The sequence below is a fragment of the Sylvia atricapilla genome, chromosome 21 (genome assembly GCF_009819655.1).
Source record: "Sylvia atricapilla isolate bSylAtr1 chromosome 21, bSylAtr1.pri, whole genome shotgun sequence".
In the NCBI taxonomy this organism is placed as follows: Eukaryota; Metazoa; Chordata; class Aves; order Passeriformes; family Sylviidae; genus Sylvia; species Sylvia atricapilla.
This window is the reverse complement of record NC_089160.1, coordinates 1,719,346-1,746,645: the sequence shown is the minus strand read 5'-3', so window position 1 is coordinate 1,746,645 and position 27,300 is coordinate 1,719,346. Positions and strand designations below refer to the sequence as shown.

Here is a 27,300-nt window from a genome sequence, read left to right as displayed (position 1 = left end):
GGGGAGAAGACTCTTAGCCAGGAACAATTGCCACACAACAGGAACAAGATGAACAAGAACATTTGCTGCTGTTGAATGCGTCTCTTAAAATGACAGTACTCTGTATAATAAAAAAGAATTAAAAAAACCCTAATGTCCATATTTTGATCTTCTGGAAGAGATGTGCCAGGAGAATGGAAGCTGTACCCAGCTGGAATACAAACAGCAATGGTTCATTTGCATTTTGAAGGCAGGAGTTAATTGCTAAACATCACCTTTGTGGTGGTAAGAGGAAGGGACAGACACAAGGCAGCACGAGGGGCTGGGGAATGCTGCTTTCCTGAGGACAGTGTTTTGGTAAAATATTGAATATCCTGCACAAGCCACAGAATTGCATAAGTTAAGGATCCTCAAGAACAAGGAGCACTGGGGACAGATGAGGGGCTGTGCTGGGGACAGCCACACTGAGGACACAGAGCTCAGGGACCCAGCAGGACACTCATTCCCACTGGGAGCCAGCCCTTGGCACAGCCACAGGACTTCTCCAAAAGAAACTTGCACAAGGTTTCTCTGAGATTTCTCACCCACTTCCTTAAGTCTTTTCTTCCTAGTTCTCCTTGAGATTAGAATAAATACACACACAAGAGATCATTGCTTCACTTCAGCCTTCAGCAGCCCGACCATTTCCCCTGGGAAGCAAGGCCTAAAGAGGTGAAACAATCAGACCCATTTTGGTGAAACAATCAGACGCATTTTCGGGGTGTTACAATTCCCAGATGGAGACAAACATCACCAACAATGACTGCAAGGCTGCTGAGGGTTGGCTGGTTTTCCTTCTCACCTGTGCATCACCCTGAAGACTCACAACTCCTGGATTAGTTCCCTAAAGCCCCCTTCCTTTGGATAACCCTTCCCAATTAGTGCTGTTCCTGTGGATTAGCATAGATTCAGAACACGACTTGCATCAGTTGGCTGGGAATTGAGTGAAATGTGGAACAGATCCTGCTTCAGAAGGAGGGCACTTTTGGTTTATGCAACAGCTCCAAGAAAGGCTGGAATTCCCAACTTTTCTGCAGCAGAGATGGTCTTTGACAGGTCAGGGCTGCTCTGCCCCCATGGAACCTGCAGCAACGGGGCCTGGAGGCAAAACTGCTGCTCCCAAAGGAAAATGCACAGCAGGAGAGGCTGGATGGAGTTCTCTGCCTTCTGCAGGAGCAGCAGAACAGCACAAAGAGAGTACAAAAAAGAAGCAGTGTTGTTAGTGTTCTCTAAACCCAAGAGGATGCAGGGTGGGGAGGTTTACAATGCTGTGGAGCGAGGGGGGGGTTTCTGCCTTTTTTTTTTTTTTTCTTTATAAAAATGACAGACTTGACATTTCCAATATGTCTTAGCTTTGTACTGCTTCTCAAGTCTGAGTCACCAAAAATATCCAGCAACCAGCTGCTGCTCATATCCCAAAATATGCCTTCAGCTGACACTGAATATCGAAATCGTTCTGCTAAAATACAGAAAAACGATGGCAGGAACCAAGGTAGAGCCTCAGGCCAAGTTCCAATGGTAAAAATCCTACAATGCTACTTGGAAATCTCTCCTCGAGTTCATGAACAAAGAAGCAGCCAGGTTTCAAGTAGAGGTAACACAGATTTTGGAAGATAGCACGTTTTTAAAAAAAAAAAAAAAGGAAAAAAAAGAAAAAAAAATAGAGCCCAGAAAGGAAACTGGAACAAAAAGCTCTTCTTGTTAGGGCAGTTGAGCACTAATCCTCCAAAAAGGGCAGGAGGGAGCTCTCTCCTCCCCCTGGTCCTACAGCAACACCGAGGAGCTGCTCTGCTGGCACAAAGCTTGATCCCTTTGTCCTTGTGTCCATGGTCTGTGTCTCTTGTCTCAGTCCCTGGACTGGTAGAAGAGGATATATCCAGATTCGGAGTTTTTGGAAATGTCTGATGTTAACCCATAGAATTCTTCAATGGCCTGGGCGTCAATTTTCTGAAAATTAATGGAAATTTTAATTAGCCTTGATCCCAACACCATCCTAAAAGCCTTTTCCCAGATAAACCATCATTCCCAGTCCTTGGGTTGATCTGGAAAGCCAAGCAGTGACACTACATCATTCAATCCAACAAAACAATTTTTTCACCACTTAATAACTTACTGACTTTTGAAAAAAACCAGGAAATCAGGATGGAATAATAAATTTCTCAGAAGGGGTGCAATCCTGAGCTGGCTACAACACAAGTGATTCATGACAATGTGTCCTTAAAGGACTACATGACATTTTTATATTTGCTTTTCTCACACTGGTGGTACCTTGCCTGAGTAATTTATAATTATTCTGTAATTTTTTAAAAGCCACTAATTTAAAAATATTATATTATATATTTTATATATTATTATAATTATTATTACTATTTTTAAAAAGGTCACTAATCAGGCAAGAAGGTTTTTGTACAGCTGCAAGTACACACTGTGTAGAGTGAAAATTCAGCTAAAATAACTCCAGATTTCAAAGTCATTGTGAACCTTTTAAGGAGAAAATTCTTGCAAGTGCTTCATGAGTTCTGTGGGTCTCATCTAATTCTGACCTTTGGCCATAAGAGACCTTTCCCACCAGGAAAAGCCTTCTGGAATATTATCACAGGCTTTGTGTCTTAAGAAAAAAATCATGATTTGGTTTATTAATAGAATTAAAATCTGCTTATATTTCAAGTTGTGAGCTACATGAAGAAAAGCAGCAACGGGTTCCCCACCAGGGAGGTGGATCCTGGAGCCCAGAGTGGAATAAAACATTCCCAGGCACCAGTGCTGCTCAGCCCTCCACTGGGATGGAGGTTTTTTAATACCTTTAGGACTCTGCATCCACAGAAACGAGAAGCTGAGGAGGAGATGAGCCTCAGGTTCCCTTTTACTCCCAAGGAATGAAGTTGAGGAAGCAAAGAAAGGTTCCAGATCCAAGCAGCTCTGGGTTGAACACCTGCTCTGCTGAGGAGGAGCAAAGACCAACCTGGGATTGCACCTTACAGGAAAGGGACCCTGCTCTGCCTGCAGAATCCATTTGGAGCATGTGAAATCTCTGCTCCCTGAGCAGATTTTGGCATCACCACAAGCTCAGCAGCACTGGCTTCTCCATGTGGCACTGCCAAACATGCAGAGAGTTGGGAGCAGCCTTTTCCCAGCACAAGAAAAACACAGGAGTTTTCAGAAGATGCACCAACTGCAGAAATTCTCTCTTGAAGAGTTTTGTTAAATGTCTTCTCTTAAAAAAAAATAGAGAGAGGGGAAAAAAAATCCCCCAAATAGATATTTTGTCTTTTCTCCATTCAAGGAGTGAGGGGAAGCTGAAATCCTCTGCTGAGGCTGGTGCATTTTCACACCATTTATTAACATAACGTTACTACAGACTGTTAGAGGCACATTTTAACAGAAATCTACTGAAAGAACACTCCTCAGCTCCTGCAGTATATTTAGCAGACAAGTCAAACATGTTTTATTTTAAGTGCCAACTGACTTGCCATGCAATCAAGCCTATTTCCACTACTCATTCTGAATGCAACTCAAACATTTGATCCATATTAATTCATGCCTCAGATATTTTTAATTTCAGCACAGCAGAACTGACTTCCTTCTTTAATTTCACCATCACAGAAAACAGAGTGGAACTGAAAGGGGATTATATAGATTCTGTTCTTCCCATTTTTATTGACCACATAGAGTTTAACCCAGTTGTAACTTTGGAGTAACAACCAGGGGATGGTTGTTACTATAAAGCTGCAACTTTTAGGATTCTGCAGCTTCACCTGGCATTAAAAATGATGTTTCTTATGAACTGAGATCAAACCACCTTTGCTCATTTCCAGACACCCATTCTGGTTCTCCAAACCAAACTCAATCCTGGAATGGCACTGCCAGCACTCCAGTCTCAGGAATTTTTTAGGCAAAGGCATTTTGTGCCTCCCCTGAGTGTGGAAAGCTCCAGGGATGGATGTTCCCAGGTGAACCCTGGCTCTGGGATGGATCCCTGGCTGCTCTGGTGACAAATGCCAAATCCAGATCAGGCAGAGATCATTTGTTTCTCAGGGTTCACAATCCATTTTGCCTGGCTCAGGATCTCCCTGGGGCTGATTTGTCCCCTGGATCTGCTGCAGCACGTTTGGGGATCACCAAATTTCTAATTTCACTGAGAGTTGGCCCTCCAATGAAATCCTAGCAGACAAATAAATCTGCCTTCCCCACTGCTGACATTTAGTGGGTAATGAGGACAAAACTCCCTCCTATTTTCAGTTTGGAGCTGTTCAATTCCATCACTTGCCAAAAATGCAAGAAAGCTTTTTGTGTTTCAGGGGGAAAAGCCTTTTTTCTTCCCCCTGGGCTTTCAGCTGCAATATCTGTGAACAGGATCTTTGCACCCACCTTTTCAAGCCTGTTTTGTTGGGTGGCCACATCTAGAAGGCAAACTCTCCATAGAGCCTGGTTTTAAATTAATTCTATAACTATAATTCTTGCATTTTAAATAAATTCTATAAAAGAAGATGAACTTGGGAAAAAAAAACCCCAAAAAACAAGCCAGAATTTAAGATAGAAAAGCAACATAAAGGGAAAAAAAGGTGGGGGTTTTTTTCCAGAAGAGAAGAACTACATGACAGCTCCTTGGATTTACTGCCCAATAACAGACAGCACACATTTAAAAGCCATTTTTGGCACATCTATAAAAGTGTCAACAGGGTTTGCAGATAAACAGAAATTTGGTTTTGCCCTAAAGGTGAAGCTACAACATAGAAGTGACTGATAGAAAGCAAATACAGAATAAGAGGATGGTTATTTTATATCTTTTAAAATGTGAAGTTCATCTCCTGGATGGGGAAGAGTAAATACTTGAATTTAAAAAATTGAGGTGAACACTATTTCCAAATTAGGTGACACAATTCTGTACTTGGCCCGTGACAGAAACAGAGGAAAAATGACCCCAAAAATATAAAAATAGGAGAAAGGGAACTGTTGGCAGCCACACACACTGGGAAGCCACCCTTGATGCTCAAAGCCATGCAAATATTGAAAAAAAATTACAACTGGGCAATGTCCTACGTTTTTATTTCAACACAAGCATGGACTTTGCTATTTAGACACTTAATCAGGCCTTGACCACGGGATCTCTGAGACAAACAAAACATTTTCATCTTTACAAAAAGCAGCTCTGCTGTGGCATTTGCTCTACTGTTTGACATTTGCCTAATAATTATGTGAAATCCAGGGATGTATAAATATTGTGGACATCAGCATTCACAGACATGTTGGCAGCCGAGGACAAACTTGCTTGAGCTGTTTCAACATCATCACTAAAAATCATTTTTTTTCTACAATTTGTTGGTGAGAAGTGAGAAGCTCTTAAGTGCAGCAAGGAAATGGAAGTTAGCAATGGAAAGGAGGCTGAAAATGGGCTGAAATGTGAATTATTTGGGTGTTTTTTGTTGTTCTTTACCCACCTCTACAATGTCATCATCAAAGAGCAGCCAGAAGCCGTGGCTCTTCACGATGGTGATGTAATGGCCACGGTTTGGGCCACTGCAGGAAAAGGGATGGAAAATTTAATTTTCAATAAAATAAATAATAGATATTTCCTCCCCAGGATCATCCCAGCTCCACTGCTCAGCTTTGCCCATAACACTGGTGAGGATTTTAGATTTTTTTGCCAAATTGCTTCAATTAAAATGTTGCTGTCGGCTACTTGAAAACAGAAAATATCCAAAACACAGGATGCTAAAAATATTTCACATCATCATTCATAGATTTTAAAAAACAAAATTAAAAACATTTCAGTCTCTGTTTTGTTGCATTCACCACTGCTGAGTACTTTGACCACTGTGAAGTTTTGAATTAAATCAGCTCTGGATTATTTTATTTCACAGCAGCAATTCCTTTAGCTCTCAGTGTGGTTTAACCTGACCACAGCCAGATCTTCTGGGAGAGCTCCTCTCACTTTTCTGGTGGAAGTTTCCAATCCACAGAATGGAATTACTTTGGTTAGGGCAACTAAATGAAACTAAATTTAAACTTGATTTAAATTTAAACAGAAGTAAAACCCCACGTGCAAAATATTTCAAGTAGGTCCTGAGAACTCAAAATATTTAGGAAAATCTCATTTATCTCAAGCCTTTGCTAAACTCCCAGTAAGAAAAGTGAGAGCAGGTGAGATACAGGAATCCTAAAAGCCTCATACAGGATAAAAGGTTTGAGGAAAAAAAAAGGAAAAATCATTTAATAATCTGAATTATTAATCACCATTATCCAAATATGTATGTGTAAGCACAAGTCTGGCAAATGAAAACTACACAAGAAAATGCATTGCATGAGATCCTAAAATGATAAAAACTGAATAAACACTACAACTGCACCACAACAAAAATCTTCTAGAATTACATGAGGTTTGTTTATACTAAATCTATGCATTATGAGCATTCTTCTCCTCAGAAAGATATTTCAAAACATTTATGTGCTGTAGTAACTGATTACATTTAAACTCACCCTTCCTGAAGGCAGTTAGAAATATTAAATATTGCTAGAAATAAATACAGTTAGAAATATTTTTTCCATTCCATGAGGGCTTTTTTTTTTCTAAAATGCTTACAATTTTTTTTCCTCTTTGCTTTTAAAATCAGAACTGAAGCTGGTAAAACTAAAACTTAATGAAGAAAATCAGGATATTGAAAAAACCCAGCAGTGCACAGTGGATTCCACATGATGGCACCAGCTCCTAAAGAAACTTCCAAGGTTTACATTCATACAGATAACTCTTGTTGGTTATTTACTGTTTTGTACCAATGCCCAGTGCTCACACTAAAAGTGTCATTTCTGCTTTGACCCAATCCACTCAACTGCCTTGTGCCATCACCACCCCAAAAGGTGGAGAACGAGGAAGAAGGACACGAGGTACCACCCAAATTCCATTTTTGTCCCCCCATTTATCTCTATTCTGTGAACCCTAAAACTACTGAATTTTGCATCTTTTATTGTGCTAACCTGCTGTTTCCACATCCAGTGGTCTGCAATTCCTCTCTCTGTGTCAGTCTCCCATGGACTAAAATCAAACCTGGGGTTTTCCTGGGCTCTGTGCCAAGGTCTCTGAGCCCTGGACCAGCTCCACACCCCTGTGCAGGGCTCAAATTCCCTTCCTCGGGTCCCAGATCATCCAAGGGGATGTCCTGGACTCCAACAGCCTGGTAATATGTGTGATTGTGTGAGTTTAATCACCGTCTGAACACTTCCCCAGCAGTTTCTCTAGGGAGAGGCTGACTGGGGGATAGAAAGGCTGTAGCTGCACTTTTAAAAACACACACTGTTGTTACACCCCAGTGTTGGGGAAGATGAATCAGGGAAACCTTATCAATAGGATTGCTTAGCAAAAGATTCTGAAAATATGAAACCTGTAATGGAAATAGAAATGAAAGATACTTTGAGTTGTAGGATACTGAGTCTTAGTAACTATAGAACCTGAAAACAATGGTCTGGCTGAAGGAGAATCCCTTTGGATTGAACAATCCCTTTCTGCTGGCTGAGGGATCCAAAGGTCAATGGAGCAAAACAGAAGTTTAAAGAGTAGTTTTTAGAGTTTAAAATATAACACAGTACGGTGATACAGTAGTTCTTACAGGCTGTGTGTAGATTCTATAGGATTTTGTGTCTTGTGTTGGTTGGTCACTGTAAATTAGAATATTCATCACAAAAGGAGATAGAATGGATTGTAACAAGGATCTCGCTCTCTCACCCTTCCTCTTCCCCCTGCTCTCGCTCTCTCCTGCTCTCTCCCCTGCCCTTTGCTCTCTCTCTCCCTTCTCTCTCAGCTCTCCCCCTGCTGTTCTCTCTCCCTCTCTCTTTGGGACTCCCCTCCAGCCCAGGCTGGGGGCTGAAGGCAGGACCCTTTTACCCACGTGTTCTAGAATATCCAGGCTGGCAGAATTCCTTGTCCCAGCCATCCAGGGATCCACCCCAGCAAGTACCTGCCACAGTGAACCACCACGGCCACCAGGTCGTACATCCTGTCGGGGTTGGTGGCGTCCCCAGAGGTGTTGAAGAGGCGCAGCTCCAGCGGGAACACCACCCTGTAGGACAGCTTGGTGTACCGGTGCAGCTGGTCCATGTACTTGAACCTCTTCAAGTGCAGAGCCAGGATCATGGGCAGCTTTTTCACCCTCATCCTGGGGCACAAGAAAAGGGGAAATAAAGGAGGAGGATGTAGCAAATAAAGGTTTGTTCGAGAACGGCTTCGTTATGAGGAAGCGTCGTTAAAAGGCGTCCAAAATATTGGGAGGATTTTTTTAAAATGCTGCTTTTTCTCTCTAACTGAGAACAGGCAATATTTAGTCCAAATTATTAACAGCACAACTGACATCTGAATGCAGGACAACATCAATTTTTCACCCATCAATGGGGAAAAAAGCTGAAATAATTCTGTGTTGCTGCTCTGGCTGTGACCAAGTCAGAGGGGAAAAATAAGATTTTTTTTTTTGTACCCAAAGCTGCCAGACAAAGCAGATGGGATGTTTTCCAGTGGCTTTAAGCTGATTAATGCTAACTGGGGAAAATGTGGATGTCTGGAAACACCAGATAGAAACTCTTCTGGGAGAAGCACAGAATGAATCTCCTCAGGATGAGGCTGCCATGAAGTTTCTTGGTCTCTCCACCAAACACAGACCTAGATCAGTTTACCTTTTCTTTCTCCTGAATTCACCAGGTGTATTTGCCCAGAAATTTTAAGGTAACATCTCCCTCAGCCTGAATATTTGGCCCTTACCTCTTCTGTGCCTCCTGTTTGCTGCGGCACTGCTCGCAATAGTATTTGTATTCACTGCATAGAGTTTCAGTGTTACTAAATCCCCTGTGGAAATCAGAGAGTGGCATAAGCAGGGATATTCCAGAGCACCCAGGTAAAAGCTACTGCTGAAAATGCTGAAAAAAACCACCCCAAACAACACACAGAGGATGAAGCTCCTTTCATTCATGGTGCTCCCAGATCCATTTCATGTGTATTTGTCTCACTCTTGGGATGCAGCATCAGTGTTCAGCTGGAAAAACCTGGAATTTATACTCTTAACTGCCTATTTTCTGGCTAGGAAAGGTAATAAACAGCAAGAAGGGGATTGAGTTTTGTTTCCATCAGCAGCCATTCCATGTTTTCTTTAGTGGCAGAAATTAAATGTTCACATCTACAGCCATTAAGTAGCAAAGTCTGGATGAACCTTCAGCTCCCAGCAATTACAGATCCATTATCAGCTATTAAATGGCCAGATGCTGGATGCAAATTAAATATCCAAGCAGCTGATAAGCCTTGGATCCAGCAGACAAACCCACGGAGCAAATGTCTATCAGGAAAAACCAAAGTGACCCTAAACATCAGGGCCAAGCGACTGAAATTCAATAAGGATATGAAAATAATCAAGAATTTATTGAGAAACCAAACACTGCATGTTTGTTTTTGATAAAGCCTGACTGTGTGATGTAACCAGCACCAATCCCCATAAAAGAAAGGGAAAATCGATTTTAGCTACTACTAGTATTTATTAACTGCTAAAACCCGCTAAGAAACCTTCCAAAAGTCACAGTATTTTAGCACGTGTCAAAGCCCACAACTGTTGCACCAGAGAATAACTAACCCAGGCTCTTGCCTTCTGACCAGGGCAGGTATTTTTTTCACACCCAAAAAATTCTGTTTACCTTAGACAATGTGTAATTGATGTATTTTGTTCCACATCAACCGAGAGGTCCAGAAAGTCCTCATCTTTGCTACTAACCTTGAAAAAAAAAAAAACAAATAAGAAGAAGAGATGTTTGGTAACAATTCAGAGCTGGCAGATTTTAACCATTTCTGGAATTTTAACCATAATTTTAACCGTTTCTGGATTGGTGCAATGTGATTTAAAAGAAATGTACACGCACACAAAGAGACCTTTGCTTGAGGGAAATTAAAAGTGATTAAATAATCTGATGTGGTGTTAAAATGTGAGGAGCAGCATTAAAAAGGAAAAGCAACAACAACAAAACAAAACCAAAATCCCATGGAAAAAAGCACAAAACCCCAAACCCTTTCTCCTGAAACATCTCTTCCCCTTGAGACTTCAAGGCCCATCTGATTATTTCACTGGCAAAGTCAGGTTTTAACCACTCAGAGCTCTCACTGCAGAGGCTTTAACCACATTCCATTTTCTCTGATGCAGCTTTCTGCTGCACTTGAGGGTGTAAGAGCCAATACTCAGAGGCAAGGCAGAGAGAGGCAGATGGCTCCTCAATTAAATGGGTTAGCAGGGAGGAAAACCATCTTTCCATTTGTGGAACAGTCACATTTTATTGCAAAAACCTTGAGACAGAATCCTATTAATGCCATTTTTAGAGCTTCTCCTCATCACATAGCCATAACTTTAGATTTTAAATGCCAAGAACCGTCTTTTCTCTTGTAATCACTTCTTGGGGTTTTTATTTCTCTCCCCATCTGGGTTTTCATTTTTTTTAGCACTATTAAATCAGAGCATATGACTAACTACAAATCCTTGGTCTGAAGGTGGTGTGGTTCTAATTCCAGACCTCATGCCACTGTTTTTGCTCTCAAACAGAGGGGCCAAGGACCAGCATCAAGCACAGAATTCCAGTTCAAGCAACTCAGTTCACCCCAGAATTAAATTAGGAGCAACCCTCATGTAGAAACACAACATAAACTCTCAATCACTGACACAGGGAATAACATGGAGACAAAAAGGCAGCTTGGATCAGCCAGCTGCAGCTGCCTCGATGGAAACAGGGAGGAGAAACAGGGAAAGCACTGGGCTTTTTCTGGGCAACATACCTTAATGAGCACTGGTTTGAACACAGAGTCCTAAAATAGGCTATGCTCCACATTTTAATAGAGACAGTGCAATTGCATCTACCCTAATGAATGAGAAAGGGTGCTCAGTGTTAGGGAAACCAATCCAGGAGCTGGGAGAAAGCTAAAGAGGTGTGGTTTGGTGGTGCACGTACAGCCTCACAGTTAAGACATCTGGTTTCATTGGTTAGTGTTCCTTGGAAGATTTCGTGGACCCACGTCAGATCAGGCTTGTCTCCTTCTTCACTCTCAATGCTGCCATTCTGCAGCTTCCCATTCTGCTTCTCCTGCTTTTTCTCCTCTTGCAGCAGGTCAGCAATAGTGTTCAGTAGGTAGTTTAGGAATTCGTGTGCATCCTGCTGCATGTAATTGTCAAATAATTCTGTAAAATAAGAGAGGGAGAAGAATGAACAGCTACAGACACATCCCAACACCAGGTCACTGTGGTTTTTTCCCTTCCCTCCTCTCCCCTGTCACACAGCTCTGGTGGCAATGGTGAGTTTGGGAAGAACTGCACTTTGTTGTTCTCTCAGTGATTATCCTCAGGTTGCAAGAAAAAAAACAGCTGAAAAATATCACTAAGGAAACTTAGTTTGGCCATTTCTCAGAACTGAAGAAAATAGGTTTGGGGTTTTTTGTAGGTTTTTTTCTTTTTTTCTTTGGAGAGGGAGAGAAATAAAGAAATTCAGATGTGTTTCCTTGGGCGACTGGTTCATTAAGTCCAGCACCAAGGAGCAAAAATCCCCTACAGTAAGTTTCTTATCTTTTCAAATTCAAGCAGAGAGAATAAATCAACAGCCAGAAGCTTTTCCACACCAAAGAGCCCTGGGACATAACCACCAGCTCTGATCCTAAGGAATTTATCCTACCACAAGGCAAGAGAACAGGCTGAGAGTGGCTGGGTGTCCTGTGAGAGTTCAGGAGAGCCTGGAGCAATGACCTGGAGTGTGCTTTGTTCCTCCAGGAACACGTCAGTGGGGAATATCTGGACATGTGCAAGTCCAGAAACGCAGACACTGAGGTAAGGACAAGCTCACAGCACACGTGGGGAAGTGCTGAACTTCACACCACCAGAATTTTTAAGAAACCTGTTAAAAACTTGACAACTCAAGACTCCACCAGAACCCCAAACTGAACATTTCACCCCCTTCAAAATACATTAAAAAAAAAAAAAAATCATTTATTCACTTACCATTTTCTTTCCTCAAGCGGGAAATAAATTTCTTGGGTGGGATGACTCCCACCTTCTTCTTTTGGGTGGCAATACTGTTGAAGAGATCAGAGAGGCAGGTCAGGAGGCTTTCCTTCTTTCGAGGCTGCACCTTGTAGGCCAACACTTTTTCCCGAAACGGCCGACAAAAATAAAGTGCCTGTAAGACTGAGTTGCAGTAGCAGGTATTGCCGAACTGGTCAAAAAAAAAACAAAAATAAAAAACAAACAGAACAGAAGGAAAACAAAGGGGTTTGGATTAGGGCTGGCAAAAAGGAATGATAGGAAGAGAGTTTGTTAAGAATTTCACAGACTGGAGGAGTCACCTGGCAGAGCTCCTTTACTGGGAAATACTGGTTGGGAATGGGGGAAATACTGGTTGGAAATACTGGCTGGAATGGGGGGAAAATACTGGTTGGGAATGGGGGAAAATGCTGCCTGGAATGGGGGGAAGGCTGAGCCTTGTGACAGCAAGGGAAGGGAGAGGAGACAACACCCACAGGGTACTGGGAATACATGAAAAAGTAATTAATGGTTCAGCAAAGAATGAACATTTGTGGAGACACAGCACTACTCATCATCCTAAGAGTGGATATAAATAATAAACTTCAGAGAATATCTGAAATTGGAAGGGACCCCCAAGGATAATGGAGTCCAGCTTTAAGTGAACAACCCACACAAGCATTATCAACACCCTGCTCTGACCAACTGACCCAATCCCAGTGGCAAAATGTACTACAAATTAACAACAAAATCGATTGTTTCCTGCTCATAATGGAACGTTCTGAGCAGCACACGGTGCAGGGCCATGCACAAGCAGCTGGTTTGCAGCTGGACTGTGTGAGGGCACAGGTAAGGCCTGGCAGAGGCTGCTCCCTGTGGCTGGACAAGGAGGGACACCAGGATATCAGCTCATCACCCACAACAACATACCAGGGGCTCCAGAGCTGCTGCTCTGCAATTTACTGGGCTGTTGCTTCAAAAAAAGGGAGATAAATTCTGCATCTCCAATCCCCAGATATTCTGGTGACAAAGTTCTGTACCCCAAGAGCAACGTATTTTAAATAAACCAAAAAAAAGCCTAAAATCTGCCTGGTTTTACACTGGGATACACTGAGACACGGCCACTGTTCACCCAATTTTGGTGTGATTTTACTGCTGCAGAATGGTTTCAAGCTAATAATCACTTGGACTGAAACAGAAGATGAACACCTTAATTCACACAGCTCAAAAGGCCACAGATTATAGCTGCAGTAACATTGATTTACACCATATGCAAACAACAGTTAAAATTTATTGACACGAGGAGAATAAATATGGAAGCTAAACACATGAATTAGGAGAGAGGATCACTCTCATGCCTGTTAGTGACCTAGAAAAACAAAGAAGCATCATGCAAAATAAATCTGCACACAGCACAAAATAGCCCTCCTAAGTCTGAGGCTTATTTGAAGATAGGAGCTTCTTAAAATGAAAATTGAGAAGAAATTCTGGAATGACACCATTGCTTTAGTAAATACAAACTATTTTAACACTTTCCCATGTATTTTACAGTGGCTTTAGACACAGTTTAACAGAGTTGCTTTAGCTCACTGATGGGAAATTTAAATAACTATTCAACCCAAAGTTTTGGTCTTCACTGTCCACAAATTCAACACCTTTGCAGTGAAATCACACATTTAACAGCTCTGATGCTGAAGCCAGGAAAACTGCACTCTTTAAAATGCTCCAGTTAATTCCAAACCATGAAAGAACCAGAAATAACTGCAGGAAAAAGCTCAGCAGAACAACAGCCTGAAAACACCACCCTCAAGGAACCAGTAGCAAGAAATGAGGCACAACAGTGTTAGTCACATTTTGTCCTTCAAAACAGAGAATGGATGGGGTTCTAATCATTCTGGTTATTTTTAGGATGCTGTTTTTCTTCTCCACACCATTCAGTGCCCTGCTATTTCTGCTACAATTCCATTTTTTGCCATTATGGTGCAAACCTCAGCAGCTTTGGAATGGCCACCAACACCCTGTTTAAGGAACAGAATTCTGAGTGTTTGGATAAATGGGTGTCTGAAATATAAACTGCTAGAAAGCCACACAAAGTCAATTAACTGGGTCTCTAATGAGCTCAGTAAATATCACTTAGTTGGCCTTACTTGGTGTGTGAAGAGATGAAGCATCTCCCAGCTCTCAACATAACTTCCAGGACCAGCACACAGAAATAATTCTGTTTCTAGTGAGTTCTGCCAAAATTGCATTTTCCCATCATAAATAGGATGCCACAGAAACCACTGCTGCTCTGAACTAACCAGGACCAACATCCTCTGCACAGTTAATGCAGGCAGACAACTCCACAGCCCCACAAACTGCAAAAATTCACCTTTTGGGAGGGTTTGTGGCTGCTAAAAATCCAGAAAAGTATTACTACATGAAGGAATTATCCACCCAGGCCATGTCATTCATCTCCTGCACAAAACTTCCAATCCTCCCACCAGAAGGGTGTTTTTAGAAAAGTAACATATTTTCATTTTAAAACCTCCCCTGCACTGCAGCCTAAGTGGGAAATCTTCTCTGGAATAGCATATGAACAATGGGCACGCTTTATTATCTCTAATTTTCCAGTTAAATATTAAAATCTTATCATTAGAAATGCACTGGAGGAGGAAGGGTTCTCTCAGAGAGTTTACAAGAAATACATTTATTTTTCTGTGTTTCAGATGAAATGATTTCTGGGTTAATAATCACACTGCAGGACGTGGTGTCTGTGCTCAGCCCCCTTTAAGTGAGAAATTCTCATCAATCAAGTTCTCTGTTAAAATCCAAATTGGGATGTGAATTAAAAACCAGCATTTCCAGCACAGAAAATCGACTTACATTGACCAAGCCAAAATAATGCTCATTCACAGGGAACTGCTCAGGACCAATCTCTTTCTCCAAAGCAGAGGCATTGGCGCCCTACAAAAAACAATGTTTATGTTAGAGAAAGTTCAAATTTCCTAAAAAACCCCAAAGCTGAGGAAATAATTCACCTCCATTGAAAATCAGTATTTTGTGTTTGCTGTGTTCTTCAGAATTAAATGAACATGATGCTTGATTATCATAAATGTACCAAGGTTTCATTTAAGAATTTAACTCCATCAGCCAAAATTAGTTACCTGATCTAACAGAAGGTTTTTCTACATTTGAGTTTATTTGGAAATTACCACAATCAATTGTTCTCACTTAAAATACCACAGTGACCTAGAAACAGCAACTTCATTTAGTCAAAAAATGCACTGTAAAAATAAAGAGACTGATCCTGTATTTTTCTAGGTTGATGTTGCAAAATACTAACTATGGACAAGTGAAATCTTTGATTACAAACCCCCATGAGAATGGAAATAAAGAGTTTTATCACATCTCAGATCACCTGAAAGTGCTTTGGCTTTGCTACATTTAATTTCAGGGTGATGCATGAAGCTCACAGTGCATTTTGACACGTCCTTGAGTTCCCAGCAGTACAATGAGGAAGGAATTTGCTGGTTTAGATACAGCTGAAAAGCACCACTGCTCTTATTTGGCACACAGAGCAACAACTAAAGCATTCCAATGTTTTATTTGGAATTTTAACTTGGTCCACCTCATATTCAAAGTGGTTTCTTCATCTCTTTCCATTTCCAATCCAACACTTCATGGATGGGAATACCTTGGGATTTGGAATGTTCCCTAATTCCCTCTCCACCTTGTTCTTTGATGTTTCTGCTGATGCTCCAACAATCCTGAGCTCCTCTGATGCAGAATCCAAACACTTGGGGTTCTTAATTCTGTTTTAAATGCCCAAGTCACTGCAACTCTAACCTTGTCCAAACAGAAATCCCTCTGCACAGGTGAGCCACCTTCAGACTCCTCAGAAAAGCATTAAACCAAACATTACAACCCATCAAAACTCAATTAATTTATTTCCCTGAAGCTATCAATGCCTTTTAATTGCTGAGCAAACATTTCCATCATCTCCCTGTTAATATAAACCACAAGCAGAGATTGTAAGGACAGTTCCATCCAGATAGTCTTTAACGCAGAAATAACTAAAAAATTCCCTAAAAAAAAAAAAAACCAGCAGAGGAACCAAGAAATGATCTGGTTTCACAGTTGTAGCTGGATGTCCCCCATCAGATTTACATTTCTGAAAGCAGACAGGCTCAGAAGTGGGTACTCCAAACCCCACAAAACACTCACAGGCTGCTGACAGATTTACAAGCAGAGCTCTGCTCAAGCAGCAATTACACACATTTTTTGAGGCAGCAGTGCCAGCTCAGGCAGCTCCTTTCATTTGTTTCCTTCCAGCCATTCCCTGCTTCCAAGGAGCTCCTTTTCCTCCAATATCTCCCCGCTAAAAAATCCAAAACCAAACCTAAAAAAAGACCAGGGAGAAGCATCAGCAAGGAGGATTTGCTGACAGGGTCTCTTCCAGTGCTGTGACCCACACTACCTTTGGGAAATGGTTTATTTGGAGATGACCATCAAAATTCCAGGGAAATGCACAAGAGGTGAAAAATCAGGAATTTTCAGCCTGGAGATCAGAACCAGCTCCTGCTGAGGTTGTTTTGCTGTTCCAAACATGCTGCATGTTTGGAGATCAGGAAAGGAGGATTTGTGAATCCTGTGAGCTGGTGAAGTTCAGTTTCAATTTCTCTGGAGTTTCCTTGTCCCCTCCAGGATCTCCAGTATTTTATTAGGGAAACACTGGAGAAAAGCCCATTAAAGGTCCCAAACCTCAGAGAACCAGTGAAATCTGACAGCCCAAATGCTCCAGCTGAAAAGCAACACATGGAATAAACGTCTGAACAAATAAATTAAACTGTAAGAACTGCAATTTTTAATAAAACAATGACATAAAGCATTGAATAACCTACCAGACAGCAAGGTTATCAACCAAGCCACCAACTTGTATCCATTTAACCTGACAGGTTACAGGTGAGTTTTTTTTTCCAAGTGTTTCCTTGTATTTATTGCCCAAACTTTATAAATTTGTGTAAAATAACTGCTGAGACAGATTTTAAAAAAATAAAGTTTCCTTAATAAATTAGATTATATTGAATGCATTATTTATAATTGAAGTTGTAGATGCCTCATCCCTAGAAGTGTTCAAGGCCAGGCTGGAGAAATTTGGGGTAGTGGAAGGTGATGATTAATAGGGATGAGGCAGCTGCTAAAGCACAAGGGAGTTAACTAAAATGGTGAAGTCTTTTCAAAACTACAACTACAAACTTACAGTTTGGTCTTTTTTCAATATTGATCCTGCCAAAATCTACAAGGAGTCAATTTTTTTTTTGTTAAAGCTTGCTGTGCTTATTTTGGGCACTCCACTCCTTTAGATGGACACAGATAAAAACACACACCTCAACAGATTCTCAATTTCCAGTTCATTTGTGGACAGTGGCAGACTGTCAAAGAGAACTTTTAAAATCTGGACGTATCTCCCAAAATTTCAGAAAAATTTCTATCTGTCCGTTGTATCCTGTAGAAACTGTAACTGTAAACTATGGTTACCTCCACCCTTCAGCTGCTTTAGGCCTGTCTAAAACACACCCAAGACTAATTAATTCCATTAGCTCGCTTTTAACAATCAATTAATTTAAAGCCCTCTCCATACAGCTCATGCAAATTGGAAGATTCAGCCTTTCTTTAAGGATAATTATTATTATTTTAGCTCAGTACGAGATATTCATTTCCACATTACCTGATTTTTATGGATTTCTCTCTTTGCAATGACTCTAATTCGGTTCAAATGAAGGAATTAAAGGCTCATAACTCAGGATCTCTCTAACCTTTCCCTGCAGCTGGATGCACACCCAGAAGCTGTGTAGCATCACTGGAGTAAAAACCTGATGAAATAAAAATCCCTGAGGATGTTCTGCTTGGACTCCACACCATCCTAACTCCTGGACTGGAACCAGCTCCTTCCCACTGAGCATCTGCCTGCAAAAGACATTTCCCTTCTAGAAATGCAAAACAAGGGAAAATACCTACAGGATTTCAGTGTCCAGAACATGCCTGGTGCACAGATCTTACTCTCTAATTACCCATTTGGCTGCTTCCTTTTAACAATTGAGAGTGGGAGAAGATTGAGCATTTAAAACAAGCTGGGAAGCAGCTTTTAGGTTGTGTGGAAAGGCTCCAAGGGAAACACCATCGTGCAGCACTCCAGATTAGAGGAGCTGCTTAAACCCACTGCTGAGGAGCTGCTTTAAGAGTGAATAAACAAATCAAAACAAAAAGGGGAAAGGAAGAACAAGTAGGCCAAGCCAGAGCTACTTAAAACCTTTCAGGAAAGAAATCTGCATGAGCTGATGCAGAAGTCAGCCTGCACTTGCTGTAATTGCTGAGATAATACTTCCAGCCTCAGGACTATTCAAATTACCCTGGGGGGAAGTGGAAATGGAGCAGATTTGGGGTTGTGCTGCTGCAAATTCATAGAACACACTGTCACGGTTTCCTAAACACAGATTAGATGTTGCTTTCCCCATCCTTTAGAACTCCTTGGCTGTGGAGCACTGGAGTCAGATAAAAAGAGTTGTCAGCTCGGGGTTTGAAAGGATCCCTTTTCGTGGCAGGCTGTCTGTGCTCCAGGCATAACAAATTCCTGTAAATGGAACCCTGGATTGCAGCACTTTGCCTGCATAAGCACTCTAAACAAACTGATAATCCTGAAAGGAGCAGCCACAGAACTACCCAAAGCTTCCGAATGCCACGGAATCCTCCTCCTGGAAAGGCTGTGCCCGTTTCCAGTGGGGAGGAGAGCTCACAGCGCACCCTGGCTGCTGCCCTGTCACTCAGAGCAACTCCAAAGGGCTGTATTTCCAAAGAACTTCACTCCTCTGAAGCCTTTAAATCAGTGAGTGCAGGGTGCTTTGTAAACTCCTCCAGGCACAGGTTTATTCCATGAGGAGCTGGTCCTGGGACGTGCACAGGATCCACCCCTCCCAAAGGCAGAGTTTGGGTTGGAAGGCACCTTAGAGCTCACCCACTGCCACGGGCAGGGACATCCCTCCTTACCCTACCTGTGCCAGGGCTTTACCATCCCCAATGGAAAAAATTCCTTCCTTTCTAGCAGAAATCAACCCACTTTTAGTTTAAAACCATTCTCTCCTGTTCTTTCATAATTAAGTTTACCCCCATCTGTTTTACAAGCCCATTGTAAGTATCCACTATAAAAGGAGCTGAAAATATCAAACACAAGACAGAAACAAACCGTAATGAGGCACAGTGCTGCCCTTTATTTTGGCAGCAAGTGCAGGAATCCCCCAAACTGACATCTGCTGGAGCAAGCACTGAAAGCCAGTTCTTTTTTAACAGCAACAAGACAGTGAGTGATGTGCATGTAAACAGATGAATCCAAGGCAATAAAAGCATTTGCTCTAAATCCTGATGAAAGAACCAAATAGCAGAATTCAGTAACACAGAGCACATCTTGACCAAGCTACACTCTGTTATTTTAGCATCTTCCCCCAGGTATTCTCACTTCATTTTTAAATGGTAGCAGCTCTGAAGTAGAAGTTGTCTCATATAATCAGTGTCTGCTTTGAACAAATGAACCATGGAGTGCCCAGTTTCCTCAACTCCATGGCACAACACAGTTGGGATCTCTCGTGAGCTCTCATTTTCCTGAGGACAATTAAAGCACGAAATTTTAAACGTTTATAGACAGTCAAAGCAGACACCAGGACAGCACAAAAGCTCATTTATGTGTTCAGGACTCCTAAAGCCTAAACTCTAAAATCCTAAAGCTTGTTTCAAAGGAACCTGTGTGGTCCATCTGAACTGCAGCCTGGCTTTGCTTCCAGCCCCAAATCTGCAGCAATAAACACCCACCACAGCATTAAACCAGAGTACAAACTGCACCTTGTAAAACCTTGAAGTGACCTCCTCCCTGCTTCCCAAAGGGTTATGGATTTCTTTCCTCCCTAAAACAATTGTTCTCAGTTATTCTCAGGCTGGGTTTGAAGTGAAAAGATGAATATTTTGTTTCAGTTTAACAAGTCTGTCAAGAAGCAGAGCACTGCTGGAGACAGAAATCTGCTTAGCCAGCTCGACTTCCACCCTTCCCTTCTTCCAGTGATAAAAATAAGTGCTATAAATGTTAATTCCCTGATAAAGCCAACCCAAAGTCCTACAGCTCCAGGTGACATTACACACCAGGGACACCACAGCCCTGCCTGAGCTGCCCAGGGTCAATTATTCAGGTGGCAAATGGAAATGTGTGAGTGACAAATGCTGCAGCCACCTCCCCTCCAGCACCAAGTCAATAATTATGTCCTGATTCAGAGCATGCACAGCTCCCCCCAATTTGTAGCCTGGATTGGAGCTCCTCAGGCACGTCCTACTGGTTTAACAAACAATTAGCCACGAATCTGGAGGAGGAAGTGGCCCTAATTGCCCCCAGAGTAACAACATTCTGCTCACAGCTTACTGCTGACTCCTCAAAAGCTGCCAGAGAGGAAAAGCCTTTGCACCTTGCTCCATCCTCAAGTTCTGGTCTCCTTTTCCAAAAGTTCTGTCAGTTCAACAAAATCCTCAAGTTGTGACTCCAACACTCAGTTCTACAACTGTCTGAGAGCCCAGCAAACACATCCTGGGGCAGAGGATGCAGCCAGACCCAGGGAATTCTGCCCTCCTCAGCCAAGAGAGGATTCTCACATGTTCACCCCAGACCCACAGACACCCCCTGAAACACTCTGGAAACAGAAACTGTAGATTATTATTTTTTTTTTTAATACAAAATCCCTCAATCCTGCTGCTGCCTGTGAGCAGAAGGAAAAACCCCCCAGAGGCAAGCAAAGGGCTGGGACACAGAACTGGTGGCAGGGAAGCAGAGCTGGGGCAGCAGCCTTCCCCAGCAATGAATCACATCCCAGGGAACAACCCCAGCTCCCAGTCCTGCCACACCACAGTGATGACATCCTGGAGAAGGCACTGAGGAAATGGCACCAGCCTGAGGCACAGCAGAGCTGATTCTCACTGAAACACGGGGAGGTTATTTCAGAGAGGGAGAGATGATTCAAGTTCAAGCTCATTACTGGCTGCTAATGAGCTCGGAATTTCATTTTTAAAGAGATACTGGAGAGGAATGGAGAGGCTGAGAAGCAAAGAAGCAGCAGTCCCTGTGATGCCAAGGGCTCTGATAATGTCACAAACCTGGGTCTGCCCTTTCCAGCCTGGAGCACAGATGATGACTGGAAATGTTGGTAAAAAATGCACATTTTACTAAAAAAAATATGTGAAGTCCCGTACAATCATTATGGATTAGCATAATCCTGAAGAAAGCAGTTCCCAAAGGGACTTTGCTCATGTATTTCAATGTTTTTATAAAGAAGGCTCAGGTTTTTCATACACCTTTATGACCAAGGTCATAAAACAGTATTTTTACTTGCTGGACATGCAAATAAACTGATCCAGATTTAAAATACAGCACCCAGACATTAATTTCCTGGGCTAGATGAGGGAATAAATGCAAATATTGACAGTAAGTTTAGCCAAGCTGTACATGTACCTAAAACACTGAAGCTGACAGATTCCACAGCATTTGATTAAATGACTAATTAAGAAAATTGGAAGCCAGTTTCATGCAATTATTTAGTGCTACCAGCACTGCTCCACAATTTCTGCACAGAACTGAAATAAATTCTCCACTTGAAACGCAGTGAGGAGAATCTGCCTCTCCCAGAGCTGCAAAATGGAAAAGTTTCTTGGAAAAGAACTTCAGCAGGGGGAGTGTGGGGTTTACAAACACCTGCCCAGCTTCCAGCCACCATCCCAACCAAAATCCAGGCAAGCACAGGAGCAAAAATGCAGAAATCCCACTGGGATGTGCTCAGCTCTGGCTGCAGAGTCACAGGGAATTACTCTGCCTTCCATATTCCCTCCCAAACCAGGGCTCAGTCAGCTGCTCCCAGGAATGTGCCCAAAATATTCCCTGGATTGAGTCAATCCCCGGCCCCTGGGGTGGAGAACTCCACAGCAAAGTCCTGACTCAGCTCTCATGGCCTTAATCTCACCTGGGGCTGTGATGGGCAATTAAAAAATACAAATCATGTAAAAAAAAAAATCCCCCACATTTAGTGAGATTAGGGAAGAATAAAGTGCTGGGAATCTTCCAGTGAGAACTTCCAGTGAGGTCTCCACGGCCAGGGATTTGAAAAGAGAAGATGAATGTCTCTTGGAAACACCCAGTTTGGAGCTGGGCTTGGAGTTAAACTGGGAGTCAGCACCTGCATGGAAAAGTAGGAAAATCCTGCTCCTCTTCCATGTGAAAACAGAGCCAGTAAATCGGTGTGGAGCAGCCCCTGCTGAGATTGCAGAAAGGATGTGCAGAGCTGCCCTTGGAGCGAGGAAAACGTGGGATTACAAAAACCAAACTGCTCCCAGTGGCCACCCCCAGCCTCATCCTGGGAATTCCAGGGTCTGGAATGCCGGGTCTGGGAATTCCAGCCTCATCCTGTGCCGGGTCTGGGAATTCCAGCCCCTGCCGGAGCTCCCAGAGCGAGGGAAGGTTCCCAGCAGTTTCCCCGTGGATGGTTTTTGGTGTTTCACTGCCGGGCTGTGAGATCTCACGGTGAGTCAGCCGTGCTCCGGCACCAGCCCGACCACTTGCTGGGCTCTATTTACACCGCGGCGTAACTTCATTAAAAATTCTGCATAATCATGCAATTAGCAGCCTGCCTCTTTCCCTGGCAGCAGGGACGCTCGCAGGGACACGCATACACGTGGAGCGATTGCAGAGCTTTGATAAACGAGTAGAACAAGTTTAAAACGAACTCACTTATCACAACAACCGACTACGACCTGGGCGCAAGGCCAGTTAATGCTCGATAATTCCTATTCTCTCCGAAAGGCAGCAGCCACCGGCCCGAAAGGCATTTCAGGGCAGAGCCGGCCGCAGACACACCCACCGGGAGCGCCGGCTTCGCCTTTCTGCCGAGCCTCCCAACGCCTTTCCCCAGCGGGATTTCAGCCCCATTATCCCAGATCCCTGCGAGCCCCAGCCCGGCCGCGGCTCCCCGCGCTGCCCTCGCCCTGCCCCGGCACAGCCGCTCCGCCGCGGTTCCCTCAGACACCCGGTGCCGGCGGCCGGGCCTCCCGCAGCGATGGGTCCGAACTACTCCTGCTGCTCGCACGGCGCCGGGCGGCCCCTCCCCGCCGCTCGGCGCGGGGCACAAGGACGGGAGCCCCTGAGGAGCGGCCGTGCGGGGCCGGGCGGCCGCCAGGGCTCTCACCATGGTACAGACGGCGGCGAGTCTCCGCACCGTCACCAGCGCCTCCATCCGCCCCCGGCCGCCGCCATCTTGGGCCGCGACTGACAGCGCCAGCTGCGCACCCGATAAACCCGCCCGGCCTGTGCGCCGCCGAAACCGCGCCGCCCGCGCCCGAAAACACCGTTCCCAGGCGTTCTCGGTCCGGGGCACCCGGCTGGGATCGGGATGGGAATGGGATGGGATCGGGAATGGGATGGGATCGGGATGGGAATGGGATGGAAAAGTGATTGGGATCGGGTTCGGGGTTGGGATGGGGAACAAGACTGGGAATGGGAAAGGAATTGGGATGGGATTGGGATCGAGATCGGGCTCGCGAATTGGATTGGGATGGGAACTGGATCAGGATGGGATTGGGATCGGGATTGGAACACGACTGGGATGGGAACAGGACCGGGCTGGGGCACAGGGTGCCCAGAGCAGCTGTGGCTGCCCCTGGATCCCTGGCAGTGTCCCAGGCCAGGCTGGACACTGGGCTTGGAGCACCTGGGACAGTGGTAGGTGACCCTGGGACAGTGGGATCTGTCCCTGCTCCATGGCAGGGGTGACACTGGATGGGCTTTAAGGTCCCTCCCAACCCGTAACACTCTGTGAATCTGTGATTCCGTGATCCTTGTGGGTCCCTCTCAGGGAATTCCCTGATTCCTGGGGCTCGGGGGGAGGCCCCACTGGGATGGGCACTGTGGGGTCACTGGTGACGCTGGAGGGAAGCACCATCCCCATGGAAGGGGCTGGGAACTGGAGGCTGTCACCAAAGCCCCACCAGGGGACTCCACGGCCACTCCAGAGCACCGACACCGCTCAGAGATGGAACTCTGTCACCCCCAAGACTCATTCCAGTGGCTGTGGGCCCCTGTCACTGGGAGCTGGTGCTGCCCCAGTGACCCTCTGCTGTTCCACACCAGCACGGGGACAGAAAGGCTCTTGGAAAGCTCAGAGCTGCAAATGACAACAGTGTCCATTGTAAATCCAGTGGGAGAAGGAGTGGGAAACATTCCTTGTCTGTTTCTTATCTTCTTTTCTTCTATTAGAGCTGGGATTAATACTCAGGAGATGCAGTTTTCACATTTGGACTCAGATTTATTAACTCTTATCTATAGAACAGTCTCACAAGTTGTGAGCTCTAGCTAACAAGGTAGAAAATGGCTCTGTCTCTAACTCTTTCCAAGGTCTTTTAAGCATAAATTATCCAATAACGAGATGACACCTATATTATTTTTTATATTTAGCCCAATGACCAACCACCCGTGGTCCACAATGCAGATTTTTTCGCCCAGTTATAATACACCACCCAAACCCGTGAAGAAGAGGATGAAAGAAGAGCTCAACCTACACCCTAAATCCTCCATCTTGCTTTATATATATATTACTATATTCTAAAACCATAAACTCCAAGTTTTCCAGCACTCCACACCCACAATCCCAGTGCTATCACTGAATTTTGGAAGCCTTTTCCACAGCCTCAGGTGAAATGCAGTGTTTGCTTGGGGGTCAGTGCTCTCTGTCAGCACAGAAAGTGTAAAATCCTCAGTGCCCAGGGTTTCAACAGTCCCAGAGACAGCACAGAGCTCGTCCTGCAGGGACACTGAGAGCAAACACATCTCACAGCAAACAGCCCTTGGGAATCAGCGGGGAACGGGCAGAAATTTGGGATGTGGCTGGTCCTGACCCAGAGCTGTGTCCAGCCTCAGGCTCCCAGCCTCTCCTCATTGCCCACGAGCTGCTGGAGTGCTGCTGGCAGCTCCCTGCTCACAATCCCAGCAGTGCCAGGGCCCCTTCCACACTCCAGCCCCTGTGGGAATACCTGTGGGGAAGGGAGAACGGTTCAGATTCCAAAGCAGAAAGTTTTTTTTTGAGGCTGAGATGTTTCCATTCTGTTTGAGCTGCTTTGCCTGTTCTCTGACACACGTTGGACTTCCCACATCATCCACTGCAGCCTCCCCAGGAACACAAAAACCTCACAAAATACCCCAAAAGTGAAAAGGATCACATGCTCCTCTCAGGATTGCCAGGAATCAGGGACAGGAAATGCAGAAATTGTGGAATCTGTTTGACCAGACTGAAGTATGTATTTAAATGTTCATCTCTCTTACATCCCAAAATAGAACCAAAGATGATTTATCACAGCTGTTACAGCAGCATCTTAAGGACATTTCCTTGCCCTTTGGCCTCAGGATCAGAACAACTTGGTGCTGAGTAGAATTAAGGGCCTAAAATTTTGGTCTTGTCCCCAAATGTCTTCAGAGGTCACTGCTGGATCACAGAGATGCACTTTTAATTAATTTAAACTCAGCGAGGTGCATTGAGAGAGCACAGACCAAGGCTGGCTCCTCGAGCACACCACCCTCATTTCTGCCCCTTTCTCATCTCCTCCTCCTCTGCCTTCCCCAGCTTTGAGGTGTTCAGGTTCTGGGAGCAGAAGGGTGGTTCAAAGACAACTTTTGTTGAGTGCAGTGTGAGAAGTGACCTTTGGGCCCCAAGTTTGCAACAGGGAGGGGCAGAGAGAGCTGCAGGGATCGATTCTTGTTGGTTGGAGTCAGTTCCGGGGTGTGTGCAGCCGTGCCATGAGTCCTGTCTCAGCATCTGCCACAGCCCCTGGCACTTCCCCAGCTGCATTTCCCATTTCTGCTGTTCCTGTTCCTCCTTCCAAGTCCCCCTAACACTAATATATTCTATGAAAGATGCATCAGAGGCAAATGTAATGGTTACAAACGGGCTTCTGCAGGAAAAAAATCACTTCTGCCAGAGCTAGGCAGAAGGAGAAATATTTTCCCAACCTGCTGGGATCTCAGCAAGGTCTCCCTAGCTCTGCTCATCTCTTACTCCTTTTGTACAATGCATGAGGAATAATTACAACCAGTTTTGGGGCACTCTGACATCCTCCTGTGACAGGCACTACGGTCATGGCAAATATTTTTATTTTTAGCAAGCTTCATCTCTGAAGATGGGTAGGAGGGCCAACAACAATATAAATAGAAAATCTTCTAACAAACAGAGCCAAAGGCAACACAGAGCAGTAAATAAATCTGTAAAAAATTCGGTGTGGAAATAACAATCTCTGTGCATGAAGCAAAGGCACAGATCTTTGCATGAGCAACCCAAGGGGTGGTAAAGTGAAACCTCCAGAACCATCCAAATGTTCCCAAAGTCACTCTCAGTTTTGCAAATATTCCCCCTCTAACTTAAGCTATTGTTTTTCCAAGAGGTTTTGAATTTAAAAACATGGGTTTCTTAGCTAAACATAAGTCCATTGTGCACAAACAATGAATATCTCCTTCAAAAACAGTTTTTATTCCACACGCCAAGGGTTATACAACCCCAAAGAGTGTGAATCCTTCTGTGTGGCTCCACTCTGTGAAAAGGCTGCTCTGGCAATCTAGAAAATCACAGAAGGACCACGTTTGTAAAACCTCTGGGTTTGGTTCTGTATTTTATTTGAGCCCTTTCAGAATCAAAGCCTCGAAGTTAAGAGGAGGGAGAGGAGCTTGAGAGTGGATTGAAACCTTTGGGAGAATGCAGAGTTTTTTATTTGAACCACAAGCCCTTCTCTGTGCAGAGAGATTCCTGCATGTGCTGGAATGAGCTTTGGAGAGAAGCACCAGAAGCTTGGGCTGGTGCAGAAGAAATTCACATGGAGCCACATTAGCAGAGGAACTCGAACTGCACTGGTCTGCTTCCAGCATGCAGCCTAAAACTGCTTTCACATTTGTTTTAAGCAACCAGAAGCCCTCAGAGCTGCCAAAAGCAGCAGTTCAACATTTCCTCCAGCACTGCTGTCTCATTCCTGCCCCCACACATCCCCTCTCCCGTGTCAGCACCAGATCCAGCACAGGGAACATGTCCCTGTCCCTCCTCACGCAGCAGCTGCTCCCTGTGACTCCTGGTTTTGGAGTGCCACATCCGAGCTCAGCACCATTTGAGCACAGTTTGCATTCTTTTTGTCTGCCTCACATTCATCCAGACCGAAGCTCACCCTCCATGTGCCT

General features: G+C 44.1%; 1 protein-coding gene across 2 annotated transcripts; it reads right to left on the bottom strand.

The window, feature by feature from the left end:
* Nucleotides 1-829: 829 nt before the first annotated feature.
* Nucleotides 830-23,367, bottom strand: LOC136370477 (ubiquitin carboxyl-terminal hydrolase 12-like). 2 transcript variants are annotated; one of them, XM_066333912.1, is made up of 9 exons: nucleotides 23,279-23,367; nucleotides 14,901-14,981; nucleotides 12,015-12,088; nucleotides 10,978-11,204; nucleotides 9,682-9,758; nucleotides 8,762-8,845; nucleotides 7,968-8,165; nucleotides 5,457-5,535; nucleotides 830-1,965 (listed from the first exon to the last, which is right to left on the bottom strand). In XM_066333912.1, the coding sequence occupies exons 2-9, from the start codon at nucleotides 14,924-14,926 to the stop codon at nucleotides 1,864-1,866; spliced, it is 867 nt and encodes a 288-aa protein (XP_066190009.1). In that variant the 5' UTR covers nucleotides 14,927-14,981; nucleotides 23,279-23,367; the 3' UTR covers nucleotides 830-1,863. The 2 variants fall into 2 exon arrangements, with proteins under 2 accessions (XP_066190009.1, XP_066190008.1); XM_066333911.1 differs by having other exon boundaries at nucleotides 12,015-12,228; nucleotides 23,279-23,361.
* Nucleotides 23,368-27,300: the final 3,933 nt, after the last annotated feature.

Excerpts from the sequence above, each read along its gene's own strand:
- LOC136370477 (XM_066333911.1), bottom strand. The coding sequence starts at position 23,326 with ATGGAGGCGCTGGTGACGGTGCGGAGACTCGCCGCCGTCTGTACCATG. Across the intron at positions 14,982-23,278 it reads TCGCCGCCGTCTGTACCATG|GGCGCCAATGCCTCTGCTTT; the intron begins GTGAGAGCCCTG and ends TGTTTTTTGTAG. Across the intron at positions 8,846-9,681 it reads TCAATTACACATTGTCTAAG|GGGATTTAGTAACACTGAAA; the intron begins GTAAACAGAATT and ends TGATTTCCACAG.